Genomic DNA, 19,518 nt, shown 5'->3' with positions numbered 1-19,518 from the left:
ATAGGTCCTGCCAGATCTCTTTTCTTAGCACAGGTTTCTGCATGCTGGGGCAAAAAGTATTCTCCTCTGCAGCTTAGATTCTAAATATTTCTTCCATTGTTCCAAAAACTGTTTCTGAAATCAGTTATGTTTTACTTCCCAATGTAAATATCTCTTTTTTTTCCCCATAAAATTTTGCTGGTGTGATGGTAGAACCATGTCACTAAAATAATCAAAAGGGCTGAAATCCCATATCCAGGCTAATAACTTACAGAGCGTCAGCATCTTTTTCTCTGGATGAAATCAGGTGACACAGTTTGGTCCCTGCTAGACCCTATCTGTGCCCAGGATGATGTGTCTGCTTCCGGAGCACCCGAGGGGAGCAATGTCCACACCTTGCAGACTGTCCTGGCAGGGCCAGGAATTGGCCAAGAGGGTGTCAGCTGCCCCGGTCTAAAACCACACTGACCTCACTGCACTGCAGCAGCCATGATTTTGGTGGTCCTGCCAGGCAGGGGGGTTGGAGCCTCATGATCCTTGAGGTCCCTTCCAACCCGGGTCATTCAGTGATTGCTCTCCCAGTACCCACGCACTGGCCTCATTTAATTTAAACACAGCTAATGAGATCATGCAAAGCACAGGTTAATATTTTCCAGCCTGATCTGGAAGCAATTAAAAGCTAGATTATGATATGGGGTGGTGAGCGTGCCATTGACTGCTCACTTCAGGCCTCTGAATTGAAAATCTTCACCCACTCAGCCTGCGGGTAGAAATAGAGGGAATGAGTCCCACTAGCTCAGTGGGACAGGATGGGCACTGAAGATCATAGAATCACAGCATGGTTTGTGTTGGAAGGGACATCCATGTCCACCCAGTCCAACTCCTGCTGCGAGCTGGCTGCCCCTCACCAGATCAGGCTGCCCAGAGCCCATTCCATGGCCTTGAGCACCCCCAGGGATGAGGCATCTACACTGCTCGTCTGGGCAGCAGTGACAGGGTCTGGAACCAGACAGGAGCTGCAGCAGCCTCCTCACTGCCAGCAGCACTGCAGGGCAGCATGAACTAAGTCTTGGCAAAGGCTCCCACTGGCACCTGCAAAAACAATCTTCACCGCAGGCTGCTGGGAAGAGAGAGGAAGAGATGAAGCAGCAGCAAGAGCAGTGCAGCAGATGAGGGGGAGAGGGAAAATGCTCTGCACCCAGGCATTATGTTACATGGAAAATAAAGGTGGAAGGGAACAAAAAGTCCCAGAAGTTCTTGCTGGCAAGGGTTAAGCACAAAACTGTTTGTGTCTCACCAGAAAAAACAGATCTGACAGAGAGATACTCACTTGGCCTGCACTTATACCACACGAGGAGGTATTTGGCTGTTTCAGGGCACGGATCCACACCAAACAGCCGGCTGTTAACAAGGAACCGGCAGCTCCGTCTGTCCTGACACTCATCCAGCATCTTCTGCAGCAGGGGATGCACACAGACAGGGGACAGAAAAACAAAAGCGCTTCAGTATCTCCATAAAGAACCATCAAATACACACAAGCTGAAGAACAGCGTGGCAGCTCCTGCCTCCTTAACCAGCCCCAGCAGTGACTATATGACCAGCTTAAAGCAATGGGCATTGTAGGAGCTACGCACTGAAGGAGAGTTTGCACTGTTTTAATAAGCATGATACGTTTTTCTTCCATGCATGCAAAGAGAATGCTTTGCATTAGGCAGAGATGTTCAAAGACTCTCATACAGTTCAACCATAGCATTAGGCAGCACCAGCAGCGTGTCCCAGGACAGGCAATGTGGAGGAGATGATGGATCAGCCCTGACAGTCAGCAGCAGAGGCCCAGACACTGCCCGCAGCATTCTGCTTTAGCTTTCTTTCTCTGGAGATTCACAGTTTCAACCACAGGTTTCAGAAAAGCTCTCTTCTTGGTTACATGAACGTTTTGGCAATAGCTGGTATTTCAGTAATTAGTCCTTGTGGTGGGAATGCTGATACGTAGGCAAGTTGTCAGTTTGCAATAAAGCTCACTCTCTTCCCCGTAACTTTTGCTTTCCTTTTAGCTAATCTCAGCAAGGTCTGTGTGTCACGGGGTCCTCCCACCCCTGATATTTTGGGCCTTGTCTCCATTTCTTCGCACTGCGTTTCCTCCAACACTCGCTTCCCACTTTTGCCCATTCATAACACTCATAAGAACTGTCTCAGAATCCACAGGGACAAGACATTCTGTCTCCTGCTAGAAAATAACTTCATTAAGAAAGATTAATGATTCTTTTTTTCTTTTAACCGTATGATCCCTGAGAGCAGAAGTGGGGGGGAGGGAGTATTATTAAGTGGAGCAGTAATTATGTATTAAATTCAGCTGGATGGCTTAGATATACTCCTTTAGAGCCCCCAAAGCACTAACATTAACATAATGTTTGTCTGACACACATGAACCTGTCAGAGCATTTTGAGACCGCAGAGAGGTAAATCCCACAGTCTCACTCAGCTTCTGCCAGTCAGAGCTGTGAATTCCAGTCCCAAAACAATTAATTTCCTCTTCAAGGAGCTGCTGGAAAATCTTCCAGAAGCTCCCCCAGGCTCTCCCCCATTTCATTTTCTTGTACCCACTTTGATATTGGACTTCCCCACAATCTTATCCCAGTGCTATTAACGTAAAGGCCACAACATGCCACCTAAACCCATTTTGTCTCTGCCTCCGTGATTCTCCATTTTTGAGTTCTCCCTGAACATAATATCTATTATCTTCAGCATTATAACTCTGAACATCGTCCCCCAAACTACAGCAATTTCTGCTCCAATTTCGAGTGCAATCTGGGAGCGCTTCACTGGCAGCTGCTCACAGCTTCCTAAAGCTTTCACCTTTCAGGCTCATACATGCAGGTATTTGTGCCTGCCCTGAACACGACCTTTGTTTTCATCTCTAAGCCACAACGATTTAAGTCTTTTCTGGAGAACAGAGAACATGTGCTGCTGCTTTCCACTCACACAGGCAATAAAATGCTGGCATGCAGGCATTTCATTTCAAAATACAGGGCTTAGGATGGAAAGGATGAAAGGTGAACAGTATGGAAGGGCCTGCAATTGCCAGCCCTAGCTTGACCATTATGTTATGATGCACAGAAACATCATATTCCTTTTTCTGGACTCACGGGGTTGGCCGCCAACTAAGCACGTGAAATGTAATTTAATGCAAAGAATTGCAAAGGAGTTTAAGTAAGACCTCTATGCAGATACCTCTTTTGATCTCACAAGGCAATGAACAGCTGGAACAGCTCGTGAGTGCTTCATATATGGCAAGAAACCTCCAAATCATTGGGGACCAGAAAAGACTTTCTGCTACAGCCCAACCATGACTGCGTTTACACCTACACAGTGCCCCAAACATGGAGCTAAGGGAAAGAAAGAAAGAACACCATGAAAGTTTTCTTTCTCATAAAGGAGCTTCCTCTCCCAGAAGGCTGCAGGCTCAGTATTTTGGTCAGCAAACCTTTCCATAGCACACGGGTAGAATTTGCACCACTGCATATAAGGGACTTGGTGTTGTATAATACTTGCCATTAAAACCAGTGGGAAAAGAACAGTGGATCTCAGCAGAAATTGAGACCAACAAGAAGCTGCTTTGTAAGTTTCTGCTCCAATCAATAAGCAGCACACGTTCATCTGTCCTTAGACACAGAACCAAGAGCAAAGGTGATCGCTTCACAACATCGGGCTCCACAAACTGCCACTTCAGAACCACAGAATCATAATTTAGGTCAGAAAACTTTGTCTTGTTCTGCTTGGATCTGTGGTAACTCTTACCTAATACTTCCCACATAAGAGGAACATCCGCATCTTCTTTTCAGTAGTATTGAGAGTAACAGCCCGAAGGAGAAGTTAAATTTGGAGGCAAAAGTCATCTACGCCATTGTGAGACAGCAGAAAACAAAGAATGCTCTTGAGGCTGAATACGCCTTCTATTAATTCTAACTGGCTTCATTGTTAGCCTGCAGTTCCAACATAAATTGATAACTGCTATCATTCTGCAGAGTTACTCCATGGGGAGGAGAAATCAACATTTCCTTCTCATTCAAATAGTTCTAATGCACCATCCACCATGTTCTTGAAAAAAAATATCGAAAAATCATTAAGATTTCTGATTTCCTACAGACTGATTGGGTAAAGCCTTGGATGCAATTAAATGTACCCATAAAGCATAAAATAAAAATGCTGATGAACGCTCAGTAGAATTCATCAGAAAAAACACAAGAAAAAATAGAAGGAAATAAAGAAATCAGCAAACAAGTTTTGCCAGATCTACCATCAGTTTAAAAACTGGTGCACACAATTCTCACCTAGCCTGCAGCACACAGAAAATTTATTCCCCATTCCTATCAGCATCGAGTGCAATACTTCATTCTGCAGTGACCCAACAAAACACACACCCATGGCGAAACTCACAGCAGCTCACAGACCAAGATGACAACTTTCAGTTCTTACTCTTGAAAACCACAATTCTAGGCAAGATCGGAGCTTCAGTGGATGCCAGACCACAGAATGGCCCAGGTTGGAAGGGACCTCAAGGACCATGAAGCTCTAACCCCCCACCACAGGCAGGGCCACCAACCCCTACATTGAATACCAGCCCAGGCTGCCCAGGGCCCCATCCAACCTGACCTTGAACACCTCCAGGGATGGACGGGGCATCCACAGCCTCTCTGGGCAGCTGTTCCAGCACCTCACCACTCTCTGAGTAAAGAACTTCCCCCTGACATCCAACCTCAATCTGCCCTCCTTCAACTCCAAACCATCTCACCTTGTCCTGCTGTTATCTGCCCTTTCAAAGAGCTGACTCCCCTCCTGTTTGCAGGTTCCCTCTAGGTTCTGGCAGGCTGCACTGAGCTCACCCCGCAGCCTTCTCTTCTCCATGCTGAACAATCCCAGCTCCCTCAGCCTGTCTTTTTAGGGGAGGTGCTGCAGCCCTCTGAGCACCTTTGTGGCCTCCTCTGGCCACAAGCTCCCTGTCCAACAGCTCTCCAACAGCTCCCTGTCCTTCTTGTATTGGGGGGCTCAGACCTGGACACAGCACTGCAGATGGGATCTCACGAGGGCAGAGCAGAGAGGGACAATCAGCACCCTGCCCATGCTGGCCACCCCTCTGCTGATGGAGCCCAGAATCCCATTTGCTTTCCAAGCTGCAGGAGCACAGTGCTGGCTCATGGTCATTTTTCATCCACCAGGACTCCTAGGTCCTTCTCTGCAGGGCTAAATGCAAATATCTCTGAAGAATTTGCAGATAATCGGCTAGGTTGACCCCAGGAGCGCTGTGAGTTTTCTTGATGGTGTGCAAGTGTCCAGAGCTCACAAGTGTTCAATGAACGGCTGTAAAACTGAGGCATTCTATTCTCTTCTCATCATCAGTTGTGAAGATGGAAAAACAGAATCAGGAAAAATAAAGAGCCCTTGGCAAAATTTGCATATAAATAGTTTTAGAAACCCAAAATGGTCCCTTAGCCTGTATACATAATCAGCTGTTTGTGCTAATGTCAGCTGGTAGACTCCTGAGTAACACAAAATGAAGTCATTGGAGTACATTAGGTTAAAAAAAACAGTCACTCCAACAAAAGAAGGTGGAGGAGAAATTCCTGTCTGGCACAAGGGAGGAGGGAGGACACTTTAATTGTGTTGTGCCATTTCATAATAGTATTTCAGCAGTAAATCAAGCCTGAGAGCTGACAACCAGTGTTCAGGAGGGAAGCTGTGGCTACTTAAACCCATTCCATTCTCAGGTTCATGACTGAGCTAAGAGGCTGCAAGATTTGGAGGAGATAACTGAAAAAATGTGAATTCAAGTAAAACAAACACTAATTTAACCCCTGTGATTTATGCCCTGGATCAATCTCACTACAGTGGCCCAGGTCCTAAAGCAAGGGCAGTCTCAAGCTCAAAACCATGCCCTGCTAGTTGATACTACAGATGAGACACATTTCTCATGCTCAGTTTGCTGAGCTTGTTAGCATAGTAATTGCTTGTGGTCATTAGCTACCAACCGTTTAAGTCCGGAACTGAACGGGAGCTCTGAAACAAGGCTGTCCTCAGCTACTCCCAAGAGTCCGCTCACTTTTATTCCATCTCTTCAAATCACACTTCAAGAAACACCTCCCCTCGTGCTTAAAATAAACCACAACTGAGCTTAAAACCCAAGGCAATTAGATTTATCTTAGCTCTTAGTACCTTGCAATAGCTCATGCATTTAAAACATTCAGGGTGAAATCCTGGACCTTGAAAGCCAATGATGAAAATCCATGAGAGCTGGGATTCTGACACACAGCTTCCCTCTATCATCAAAGGAACATAAGGATGACTTCAGGGCACATCAGTCAGGCATAAAATTGCACAGAGGAACCCCACTAAATGATTTCCAAACTGCATGTTACAGAGGATGAGAATTCAGGGGTTAGCTGTACGATTGATCAGAGCTGTGTGCAGCCAGATGAAGATGGGCACAGATTTGTACTAAGAATTTTACACAGGAATATTAGAAGATATCAATAATTAAAATATAGTCAATCATTTTTAGGTCACACTCAGCCCAAGAACTGCCATTACGGTAGAGTTAAACCAACACACAGACCGGTACTCTTCCATGAGCTTTGCAATGAGAAGTAAATAGAACTGACAAGGCAGCATTAGTTCTCTCCACACAGACATCTCAGATCGTTGGTGTCACCTTGAAGTACTGAGTTCACAGTGTGTGTTAAAGTTGCAATCCTACTTAGAGAGCCTTCTCCCAGTTATGTGCAGACTGCACGTTAGTTATTGAAATCCAGTGCAGCAAGAAGATTTTTGAAGGATCAGCAACAGGGAAGGAAAAAGTAGAGGAGGAACTGGAATCTGTACCGCTGAGATGCAGGTCACTTGCCTACAGTATAATCAAGAAACCTTCCCAGTCTGCTCCTCTGGAAAGGAGCTCAGCTTTGCCCAAAGCACCATGTTCAATCTGTTCTTTAAATTAAGAGGAGCACAAAGGCCCTGAATTTGACCACTGATCTATGGCATGTTTTAGTGCTCCACTGGCTCTCTCTTACTACTTCCCCGTGGACTTTCTGATGCTCACCATGAAGTTAGCAGAAGGAAACTACACCCACATAACTGGTGTCATACACTTACACACCAGACTGAAAAACAGAGAGCTGAAAATTGGGCGCACATAGCTCTGCTATGGAAGTAAATTTCAGCAAGGTGCATAGTGCAGGCAGCAGTGGTACTAACATGCTTAAAAAACACCAAGATTTTCCAGAGCTCCTCTGCAAAAGAGCCAGGAGACAACAGTAACCTGCAAAGAGCAGGGCTATGTTCAGCAAATAGACAGAGCCAGTAATAAATGCACAACGACCACCTAATTAACCATTACCTACATTTCCTAACAGTGGGAAACTTAATCCATGTGGAGGGCCAACTTCAAAGGACAAGGAGGGCTAAGCTAAAGACATACAAAAGGATACATAACTAAAAGTCATGGGATTAAAGAAAGGGAAAGCATGAAACAGAGTGGAGAAAAATCCCTGAGAGCAAACCATTACACTGTCAAGCAGAGTCTTGGAAGCAGTGACAGAAGTCCCATGACTTGGAAAGTTTAAGTTTACAGTAAACAAAGCATTAGGAGGCTTACAGCCCAGGGCGCAATCCTGCCGCTTCAGGGAGACAGGAGCCTCTGCCTGTCACACCTCTCCTTCAGCCAAGCAAAGATTTCAAAGATACAGCAATTTAGAGATACCTGTGATCTCTGCATCAAACTGATCTCCAATTTGCAAATCATTAGTTGGGGAGATGCTTGCCAGAACAGATTTCAGGCAACTTCAGCACTCAAGCCAGCATCTCCACATGTTCCTGCTCTGGCTACATAGACATCATCATGGGCACAAAACTGTGCTTAAATTACACAGTGTGGATAAACACTGTTACCTGCTGACAAATACTTTTAGTGGCGTGACTCAAACATGACCAGAAGATCTTTAGTATTCGAGGATTTAATTTTCTGGGTGAAAGACAGCCTTCAATTCTGGCAGCTGCTCTTCCTGATCTATAAGCAAGAGATTGTCTGGCCACCACAAAGCTCCTCCAGTCTGCAGCGCATGGATCACATTTACCAGCTCTAAGGCAGAGCTCCAAATGCTCCTCTTCTGTGCCCCCACTCTTGGCTAGGATGAGGACACTGCTCTGTTACCAAACAGCTAAGAATAATTACAGCAGAACTCTACAGAGAAGGTACAGAAGAAACAACTCCAGACCAGACTGTCTAATAGTGCAGAGTATAAAATTAACCCCTAATATGGAAGGATGAGAGGGCACTTTCTACACCCTCAGCTTTAAATCATCCTCTTGAATATAGCACAAATCTCTCCTACTTCCCACAATACATCTCACGTGTCTTTTGCTAATTTTAGGCTCCCCTGTTAAACAGAGTGGAATAGGAGGCAGGAGGCTGTTTGAAAAGCACATAACATCTGGCTTTCAACACAACCTGATTGTTGTTTTTCTGACATCTCCACACACGCGGTTTGGGGTCGCTGCCTTCACATCTTGGACACATTCTCCTAACAGTCAGAAGGCAGACCTGCTAAAGGCTTCAGTCTGTGTTCTCCCACCTTGAACAGTCGACCACCTCATCTGTGGGAACTTTTATTACCATATCTTGAAAAACCTCCCACCGATAAGCATGCCTTCCCATACCACAACTCAGTCATTTAGGTGCAGTGGAACCATAACGAGGACAGCTGCTGATCGGTCAACTCAAGGGTTATGTTACAGCAAACACCAACCCTGCGCAGATCTGGAGAATTCACCAGTGACTTTTAGAACCCAAAGCACTCATTTCCACTTTGTTTTTAAGCTGTAAATTCCTCAGAAAAAATCATGGATGAAAGAATGAGAAGCGATGGGGGAAATACTGTCCTCCATGCAAATTATAAGTGAAATTATTCAGTAGCCCTGTGGGTACATTAATCTACTCCTGCTCTAAGTTTTAGTACAAGTTACTATTGATTCATAGCTATAAACACACAGCATGCTTTAGAAAAGGTGAAGTCCTTGCCCAAAGATTTTCAGTCTCAAATCATGCACTTAGAGAGAAATGGGTTTTGTTTGACTCCAAGGAACAGATCACTCATCACAAACCAGCCAATCTGTGTTTCTAATCTGTTGCTCTTACTGATGTCTGACTAACAAAGGCACCATCCATATAATCCTCTGATTTGCTGAAGCTACACGTTCATACAGTCAGCACCCCCTGCAGAAACGGACAAAGATGGTTAACTACAGATACCTGGGAGACAAGCTTAAGCGATGTAGTATCACCTACAGTGGCCTAAGAGCCAAATGAGTCAGGAAAAGAACTAAAGGATTCTTTCTGGGTTTCACATGACTGAAGTAAAAGCCTCTTGAGACAGGATCAATTCTGAAGTAAGAAGCTAGAGAAACCAGAAACAGAAGAGAAACTCCAAAGTGTATTGAAAAACTATTTAATGGGAGGGAGAAGTATGAAAAAGTCTTGAAACAGTCCAAACATAATCTGGTCTTACAGTATACTCCATTTTAATCATATGCCTGAAATACTACTAGAATGCTGACTAGAACCACAGGAAAATTAAGAAATGTCTGGCCTAGGAGTGAACTCCAAAATGAACAGACCCAGTTTAACATGAAATACCTGAAGGGAAGTGCCAACTGAACAGGCAACATCTTCCTTAATTAAAGTTGCATAGGACTGGGGAGAGCGAGAAGGACACATCTGATGACTTGGTACAATTCTGCCATAGAAAGAAGACTGGATGCTGATGGTAGTTCTGTGAGGGCACCTCAGGGAGACATATTCTCCATCACAGGCATGATCAGTGTAATTTTTTAGTACTTGTGAAATGTAACCTGCAAAAAAACATGACACAAACCATCATTAGTGACAAGAAAGTTAATTAATTAACTAAATAATTAATATACTTGTGCAGGTTAACAAGCACACAACTAAACCAATGAGGGCCATAGATTTTGTTACTCATCTCACATATGGGGAAAGAAGATGGACATAACAGTGTGAGAGAGAGAGAGGCTGAATGATTCGTTCTTCTGCAACATTGTACTTCCTTGGAGGAAGCAACATTGAGATGCTTCAAGCTCTTAGTCCACTCATACCACCTACACTGGTACAAACATCAAGTCTACAGGAAATGCAGCTGAGCCAGGCTCATCATTTATGCCATGCCTGGATTCTACATGTTATTCAGCATTTCCACTATAAATTGCAACTGCCAAACAGCCCTTAACTTCGCCAAACTCAGACCTGAGGAGAAATCATGGTGGTGCTGATACAGAGACTTTCACTCAGGGAACTGAGTCCAAGTGCAGCAGCAGCCACGGTTCCCTTCAGCCCTGCAGACTCCTTACTCTGCAGTGACTTCAGACGGCCCCTTCCCAACCCTGGCTGCCAACACAGGTCTATCAGTAGCAACCCCACAATATCACATCTCTGCCTTCCGTACCTTTCTTTGGAGGTAGAACAGAAGGAAAAACAACACCCAGATGGATTTCTAAAAGGGAATCTGCCATATATCATATATCTCCACAGGGCCTTCAGAACTTCTCTGGGCAATCTGTGCCAATGCTTAAAGACTTTGAATTCTACATACAACAAGTTTAAAAACAGCCATGGCTGTTTTTCTTGTTGCCTCTGGTTCTGCCATGGTGCATTTCAGAGATAAGCTTCACTTCATCTGTAAGCAAACAGCAGCTGGATCCAGCTCTCCTTATTCTTTAGTTCTCTAAGACAGAGACTGGCTCCCTCTGTATCATACCACATGCTCCAGCATCTGAGCTCTATGGCAGCCAAAGGGGCTCTCCAAGTTCTCAGCACCTTTTTTATACTCGGGGGCCAGCTTGGTATGCAATTACTCCTCACTGTTGCAAGATGCACTGCTACTCGTGTTCATCGGGATGTTCTCCATGACCATCGCGGTAATTTACACAGGGAAGCACAAACCATGGTTTGAGAGAATTCATGTGGCTTCCTGAGAATCATCTCAGTGTCAAATTGAACTGAATATGTATTTGAGGGATAACTTTACTCACTAAGTAAATTACACCCAGGGCCTTTTCTCTGGCTCCAAGTCCATAACCAACAATTTCCTCTTACATTCTAAAATAGTACAGCCTCATCTAGATTTCTGACTTGGAATAGTTCCTTATCCATATTAGCACTTAAACTTTGCACAGGAGATGTGTGAAAGATTAGTTAGAGGGAACTTTAAGGTGCCTGGAACAAAAGTGATCTTGCTCTTACAGATAACCAATGCACACCATTTTAGCTTAGACGTAAACTTCAGCTACAGGGGCTGGATTCACTGAACTTTCTACATTTTAGCCTGTAGTCCCATTTAGCAATAGGCAACCATGCAAGATGAGCAGGAAAAGCGAACAAAACGGAATATAACATGAAACAGTAAGCCTCATTTTCCACGCTATTACTCCAGCACATTAGGACTTCACCCCAAATCTGACCTATTAGGGAGGGAGAGAAATATAGCCAAAGTACAGTGAAGACAGCACTGGCTCCTCCAAATACACAATTATTCTGTCAGAGCAGCTAATCTGCAGCATGCCTTTCACATCTCCAAATCAGGATCAGGTAAGGTTTCCATCCCTGCAATTAGTGCTGATCACTTGTTGAAATAGTTCCTTCCTCTCCTTTTATATCATCCATCTTGTAATAACTTGAGTTTGTTTAAGCTCAAGGTATTGAAGTACCTGAATGCTTTGATGGTGGCTGACCAATAATAAACAAAGCCTGAAACACCTGGAACTGACCACAGTTAGAAAACACTGAATTAGGCACAGACGTGATCAGGGAAGACATGATATCCTCCAAAGAGCAACAGGAAGGGGCTGTAGAGAATTGATGCTCTGGTTTTCTCTTTAAACATGCCAAATTTGCACTACATTCGTTGGCAGTTCTTCTGAAAATGCTGACATTTCTACACCCACCGATTCATGTTTCAGTAAACCAAAACTTAAATTGTTTTCAGCATTCCTGCTGGGTCTTAGGTGACAAGTTTCCAGTGACCTTTTGTACCACTACATGCGGCGCAAGCAAGAGAACTACAGGGAGGCCCTTTGCTAAATGAAATGTATGAACATGGAGCCAGTGGCAGTGTTTGAGGACTTCAATGGCACTTGTATACTAAACTGAGAAGCAATGCAAAAATACAAAAGGAATAGCTTACAGGCTTCTGACTGTTTCCTGGCAAGCATGAAAAAACTTTTTTTTGGGTGGTTGCAAGGTACTGTTGGTGTACAGTAAAATTATACAGCAGATGACCCATCAGCTATTCGTAGATCACAGAGTGTGACAGTGAAGAAACTGAGATGAAAGAAGTATTATCAAATGATGCTGTTGTCCTCCATCCAGTATGTTTCTCTGCATTACTTTCTGAGATATGAGCCATAGACTTACAAGTGCCCACTCCCGACAAAGACAGAGAAGGCTTTTAAAAGCTGAATATTTTCATCAGCCTCATATTCTAGGATTTAAATCAGCATTGTTGGATCCAGGACCGGAAGGCAAGCAATTATTTAAAGAAGACATCACAGCTGCACAGACACACTAAAATGTCTTCTGTTTTGTCATGGTTCATCTTGAAGGGATGGTGACATCGATTTTCATAGAATCATGGAATCACAGAACAATAGAACAGTTTGGGTGGGAAGGAACCTTCAAGATCACGCAGTCCCAACCCCCTGCTGTAGGCAGGGACACCTCCCATAGCCCAGGTTGCTCACAGCCCCAGGAGACAGTTGGCCTTCTGGGCTGCAGGCACACACTGCTGGTTCATGTTGAATCTTTCTTCAACCAATACCTCCAAATCTTTCTCAAGCCATTCTCCACCCAACCTGTATCTGTGATTGCCCTGACCCAGATGCGGGACCTTGCACTTGGTCATGTTGAACTTCATGAGGTTGGCATGGGACAACCTCTCAAGCCTGTCCAGGTCCCTCTGGATGGCATCCCTTCCCTCCAGTGTATCAGCCGCATCACTCAGTTTGGCATCATCTGCAAACCTGCTGAGGTTGACCCCGTTGCCCATGTCACCTACAAAGATGTTAAATAGCACCAGTCCCAACACCAGTCCCTGACAAACACCACTCATCACCTGTCTCCACTTGGACACTGAGCCAGTGACTGCAGCTCTAAGCGTGGTCCACTGATGCTGGAACTCCAACATAAAAGGCCACTAAGTTTGGTAGGCATGACTTGCCTTTGGTGAAACCATGTTCGTTACCACCAATCACCTCATCTTTATTGTCATGTGCCTTCATAGGGCTTCAGGAAGATCTTTTCCATGATCTCACCAGGTAAAGAGATGAGATTGGTAGGACTGTAGTTCCCTGGATCATTTTTTTCCCTCCTTGAAAATGGGGGCTAGGTTTCCCATCTTCCATGATTTTTCCCCTTTTCATGATTTTATCAGTAGATTTTCTGGTGGTACACTCATTAGCCTGTCTATGGAGGGCCATTTTACAGCAGGTGACAATATGAACCCTTCTTTAATAATCTATATTCTAGCTTGAAAGAATGCTAAAAGCATCAAATATGTGTAAAGCATTAAGGCCATCAAACCTTTTCAAAATAAATGCTGCACAATTTGTAAAACTGGGATAACAGAAAGTCTAAATTCTTTGTGTTTAGCACTCCTCTGTTTCATCAGTGGCCAGATTTACACTCTGAGGATAAAATAAATAACGAAAAGAAATGCATAACAAAAAATGCTGGATCATTTTTTCCCCCTAAGAAGAAGGAAATGTTTTTTGCAAGCACTGTCAGCAATATATTTTTGCAAAGACCAACGTTTGATTCCTATCAGTCATCAGCAATTGCACTCCACTACTCATCAGATACAACCCTCGATGCTAATCCTAACACATACAGTAATGTCACCATTGCCTCTCCAGGTAATTGTTGCTCAGTTCTCATCAACAGCCCTTAACATTTCTAACCCTCAATACATATGTGGACTAGAGACAAAGAACAGTTTCATGGAAAATATTGCATTTGTAATTACAAAGTTGCATACGTAAGTTTGCAAAGAATCAACAGAATGAACAAAGAACATTATGCTTAGAAGAGATTTCCCATTATCTGAAACACATTAAATCAATACAGTTAACTGCACTCATTAAAAGAGCGTCTTACTCCTAGTTTACTCCACTTTTTCAATTAATTCAATCTTTTATTTTACTTCCTCTTATTTTTCAGATCTATATTAACTGTCGGCTGTTGTTTTCTTCTTGTTTCCTCAGCTTCCTCATAGATGTTTTTGAGGCTCTGAATGTGAAACAGAACTTTCTTCTAGGGGAGGCCTCATTCAAATAGTTTTCTGGGGCTCAGAACACCCCATTTCCAGACTTTTGCAGATAGGTTACAGACTGTAGCATTTCAGTTTGTTCTTGTTACACACAGAGCACCAACACTGGTAACATCTCACTGAAACAGTGTGAAGCCAATGGAACCGAATAACACACCACTAGGACAGGCAAATAGGGCTGAATGTTTCTCCTGGTGAGGCTTGAAGCCAAAGTGAGTGACTCAATGAATGTACGTCAAAGCAGGTATTACTGATAATCCTGTAGCTGCAGTAGTAACAGCAGCTCTCAAATCTCAGAGCAGCCTACCATGCAAAAGTAGAGTTTGTTTTGCTTTGTTACCAACACTAGGGATCAAAATTTGCTATTACAAACCTTCTACGGAGAGATTTCCTTTCATTTGCTATTCCCCCCTCTCCTTTCACCTTTCATGTACCACGCAGCAAAAGAAAAACATCAATGTCTTGTAAGCATACTTGGAAAAAAATTTTCATTTGAAGTCAGCATTTGCTTGCCTACTGTCTGATTTTCTGCAGCTAAGTTTAAGAGCCTAAACAGCATCTATTCCCACACTCAGTCTCTTCCCTGGGCAAGCTAATTCTCAGCCTTCCCTACAAGCCCCATTGGGTCGTACGGCAAGAGACTGACAGCCCTTTTGTGCCTTCTGGCTCAGTCACTAAAATTGCTGAAATTAAACTTGTGCAGTTTTTCAAGGGCCAGGGATCAGCTTATTCATGTGTTGATAAAGCGATTACCCAAAGCAGTACTTATATAACAGGGGATGGAGTCAGGCACTGAATCCACGCACCTCCCTCGGGACATATTCTGAGTTCACTGAATATCTTGCCACTTATTCAACACACCAGGAACAATTTACAGTGATCAGTGTTCAGACCACCTCTACCTAGTCCTCAATTGGCACTTTCATGGTTTGCTGGTCAATGTGCAAACCATCACTGTCACTTCTACAATCCCAGAGAGAAGCACCCTGTAAGATTCTGCAATGCACCTATTTATCTCCATCAGGCTCCTTCTTAGGCATTCCTTAGCCATGTCCCCTCCAGAGAAGCCAAGGCTGATGAGCACAGTAAATTACAGCAGTCTCCCGATGCATCCCATATGAGTGATGAATGCACCTTTTGGCTTGTCTTTCAATATTTTGGGAGGTTGGGGTTCAGCACATGACAAAAAGAATTCATTCCCAAATCAATAGGAATTGTTTGGCAATAGGAAACATTCAGCATCTGTGACAAAACCAGCTGCTGCATATCAGTTCTCCAGCAAAGTTTGCAGCAGCTCCTTCGTGTCCCCAAGCAGTGTGGCAATAAGTGGCAGAGCGCCAACAGAAGAACAGTTTGGCCAATGGAGACTTTCACCATTGCAAAAGCAGGCAGAGGCTTTTTGTAATTCTTATGTAATAAAAACATGCAGCAGCAGAAGTACAAATCAGACTCCTTAAAACCATGTGACTCTGCAGAGAATGTAGAGGAAGTACTTAAAAGCAGCCAGGCCTTTTACTGGAGGTGACAGGGAAATGCCCTGTTATCACTCAGGTTATAGGAAAGCATTTACACAGCACAGCATACTGAGACAATGAAAAGTGACAGACAAAACCTTGTGCACAGACCAATTCTACAGGTACCTCAATAATGAAGCCATGACAACCTGACAAGAGCTGGGAAACACCAATGCTAACTGAACAGCCTTCCGTCAATTTGGGAGATCTCAATTCTGTCAAGACCACAAGTATGAGGAGATGTCAGCTTTGTTTAGACCAGGGCAAATGGCAAGAGTGAAGGCAAAAGTGCATAACCTTGTGGGAGCTGCTGCTAAAACCATCAGAAACAGACACGTGTTCTTCGCACACAGAGCCAGCAGGCAGCCCCAGAGCAGAGCACACTCCTGAAAAACGGAGATTGCAACTGGCAGGCCAAAGTGTGGAACAGTTCCTGTGATCCTGGAGAGCAAATCCTCTTACCTTGCATGAAATAAAACAACATGACTTACATGTGCAAATATCGACTTGGCAGTGAAGAGTTCTCCGAGAGGAAAAATAGTTCCCACCACCTTTTACTCCCTCACACTGATTTTTATGAGCCCTTGGACACTCTGATGGACATTTTTAATAGAACTTTTTTGTACTGCAGACTGTGAAATTCCAGACCTCCCTCACTGAATCTCTGTAAAAAGGGGAAGGGGTAAGAAAATCTCTATGCTCAACTAGGTCAGATCAGCCTGGATTGCTATTTGCCACCTTGCCGTTTTTCCACTGAAGAAGCAGGGAATTTCTGTGGGTTCACAGACAAATGGTGAAAGCCCCAACAAGACACAGCAGAGAACCCACAGTGTAGTTTCCCTTCAGACCAGAGACCTTGGCTTTAATTCTTCTTGAACTCGCTTTCTGAGAAAAATACACAGATTAGGCCAAAGCCTGTTTTCAGCACTGCGATGCTAACGTTTCCCTTTTTCCCCTGTTTTACATTCCATATTTTATTTATTTATTCTTATTCAAGGTAGATTTGACAAACTTAATGAGAGCAACAGCTCTGAAACAAACCTGCATCGTTCTCCCCAGGACCTGTAATAAGAGCTGCAGCGTTGCCCTCTGCATGACCCTCGCCTGTGAAATGCATATTTCACTTTGCTTTGGCTCAGTCTTGGCAACTTTATGAACCTCAAGAGAGGAAAGGAAATAAGGAGGGACTGAGACGAGATAGAAAAGGCTAAACAGTGAAAGGAAGATGCACAGTAGGGGGAAAAGAGGGAATTGAGGAAGGGGAAACAAAAGAAGACAGAAGATAAAGCAGGGAGGCAAATAAATAAATAAATAAATCTTATTCTGCTTTGTCAATTAGGAGTGTGGTCCCAAGAGAAAGGATTGGCTGAGAACATCATGGGGGCTGAATCCCACGAGCAGAGATAGAAAAACTTGAGAAACAGAAAGAGAGCAGCCTTAAAATACTGCAAGGGGGGGGGAGAAAGTTTGGGGCAAGAATATCCAGCTGTAAGTGACCCCGTGGTCAAGCTGCTAGATCTCAATACCATAACTGCCTGCAGAAAGGGCTGTTATGCAAAGATAAAATGTACTTAGGAGAAAAGGGAGCTCGGAGTGGCTGTGGATAAGGATTAATAAGTAAGTCTGCATGAATGTCTCACCATTTTGAATGTGTCCTAGCTCTGATGGTTGGTCTACAGGCTCAGTTATTGACTTAGCAGAACGTGCAGCACATTGTGTATGCAACAACCAGACAAAAATGCCAGATCAGCATCTTCTGCTTTTGCCATTGACTTTAGCCAGAAGAGAATTTATTGTTCACCGGTAACTGGACAACTTAAAGCAACAATAAACGTTGTCAGGGTAGCAAGAGGGATGATTTCACATGTTTTTTGTTTTTTTGTTTTTTTTCCAGTTTGATATAAGCAATACTAACAGGAGATATGGGTCCTGAGCAGTACAAGATGAAGCTGTCAGGCTGCCTAACTCAACTTCCCCCATGTTGCTTCTGGAAAAGGCACTGCAGGAAAGGACAGGTAGTTTGCACTTGGGAGTAAAGGCAGGATGGTCTCCCTACTTTGGGCTGCAGTTCAAGCAGTTCAGGATTCCTTCTGCCCATTAAATAAGCCACAGTTTCCTTGTACTCAAGCGAAAAACCATGCCTGTGTCAAAAATGTCTCACCAATGTAACTGTAGTTCTGTATTTCCTATATAATCACGTCATTTGCTAACAGTACTCACTGTACTCTAGGTGGGGCTTTTAAAATTATTGCCTATTTTTTATTTTATTTTATTTTATTTTATTTTTCCCCTGCATTGGTGGGAAGGCAAAGCTGGAATGCAGAGGAAGCTTTGGCCTAGGAGGCTACTCTTTGGACACAGCTAGCATGCAATTTAGCTACCAACTGAATGGTCTCCATACAGTCAGTATATGAAAGAAAGTGCTATCAGGTACAAAATGCTTCATTCTACAGTAGAAACCTAACCAAGAACAAGAGTACAGGTCAGACAAAACATGTCTGAAATTGGTTTAACCCTGACTGTAAAGGGAACACCACCTAATTATCTCAAACACATTTTTGTAACAGTCACCAAAATAAAGATGAGCTGAATTGTTCAGTACTTGTCACAGTACTGAGCAATGGCTTCACAATCTACTTCTAACAGGAGTTACCCCAAGGAGGAGCCGCACCTTGGGTACGGAAGATCAGCAGAGCACCAAGTTCTCACTGTGCTGATCCCTCTGGGGTCCTACAACAGAGTGATTCTGTTCCAGCAGTGCAGCAGTTTGTGCTAGTTCAGTCTCAGGAGAGACCCTGCTGTTCCCAGCTTTTACTGTTTCCGAAGTCACTCCCAGCATAGCTTTTGTTATCATTATACTTACAGCTTGAGGTGAATGCTACAGAAGACACAACAAATATGACTGAATTTATCTGCATAAAATGGAATTATCTGCATAAAATAAAATTTGACAATGCACAGCCCTGAGGGAGAGAGGCTGTGCACCACTAAATTGATTAATCAGTTAGAATGACCATCACATTCCTCTCCTTTTCCCAAAACAAGGTGAACTTGTCTATTCAGATAGCTTAGAAGTTCCCTTGACCCATGCCCTGCCAATGACTGAGAAAGTGCTAGTTAGCACAGGTCTAAACAGCGACCTAAGCAGGACAATTGTGTGATGGTGATTAGCACATCCCCTTGCTCTGTTTATTTTACTAGCATACCTAACTGCACACCTCTACCTCTACTGCATATGCCAGAGGCATAGAGTATATGACACCTCCACTGTGCCACTAAGGGAAGGTCAGCTCTAGCCATCAGACTCAGGGCCAGAGAAGTGTTCCCATCATAGTTCATTTGGGATCATTCCTGCACCTCAGTTTCTGAAATATCAGATGGAGATGACCCATTTCACTATCCATAGGTAGGCAACAGAAAGATAAGGACTCATAACAGTGAAGTAACACGGAAAGACTGGTGACAGAGACACAGAAATGCTTACTGATTTTTAATCAGGAGCAGCCAAAGACATCTAAGAGAAAAGACAGAACAGCCCTATTCCACGACACCATCACAACCTTCTCTAAAAAAGCAGTAGGTGAAAACACAAAAGATGTTTTTCCACAGGGTCTCTTTTCTCCCCCACCTCTCACTGC

At 43.8% G+C, this 19,518-nt stretch overlaps 1 protein-coding gene across 1 annotated transcript in view; it reads right to left on the bottom strand.

Annotated features, from left to right (window-relative positions):
- The window catches only part of LOC140250245 (protein eva-1 homolog C-like), a 158,102-nt gene that overhangs the window by 113,494 nt on the left and 25,090 nt on the right, over positions 1 to 19,518 (bottom strand). The window contains exons 2-3 of the mRNA XM_072332827.1: positions 9,665 to 9,879; positions 1,310 to 1,433 (exon numbers count right to left, since the gene is read on the bottom strand). Coding sequence (XP_072188928.1) covers positions 1,310 to 1,433; positions 9,665 to 9,879 — 339 coding nt within the window. The remainder of the gene's footprint in view (positions 1 to 1,309; positions 1,434 to 9,664; positions 9,880 to 19,518) is intronic.

Source organism: Excalfactoria chinensis, chromosome 3, assembly GCF_039878825.1.
Source record: "Excalfactoria chinensis isolate bCotChi1 chromosome 3, bCotChi1.hap2, whole genome shotgun sequence".
In the NCBI taxonomy this organism is placed as follows: Eukaryota; Metazoa; Chordata; class Aves; order Galliformes; family Phasianidae; genus Excalfactoria; species Excalfactoria chinensis.
Note: the sequence above shows the minus strand (reverse complement) of the source record. Positions and strands in the feature narration are given on the sequence as shown.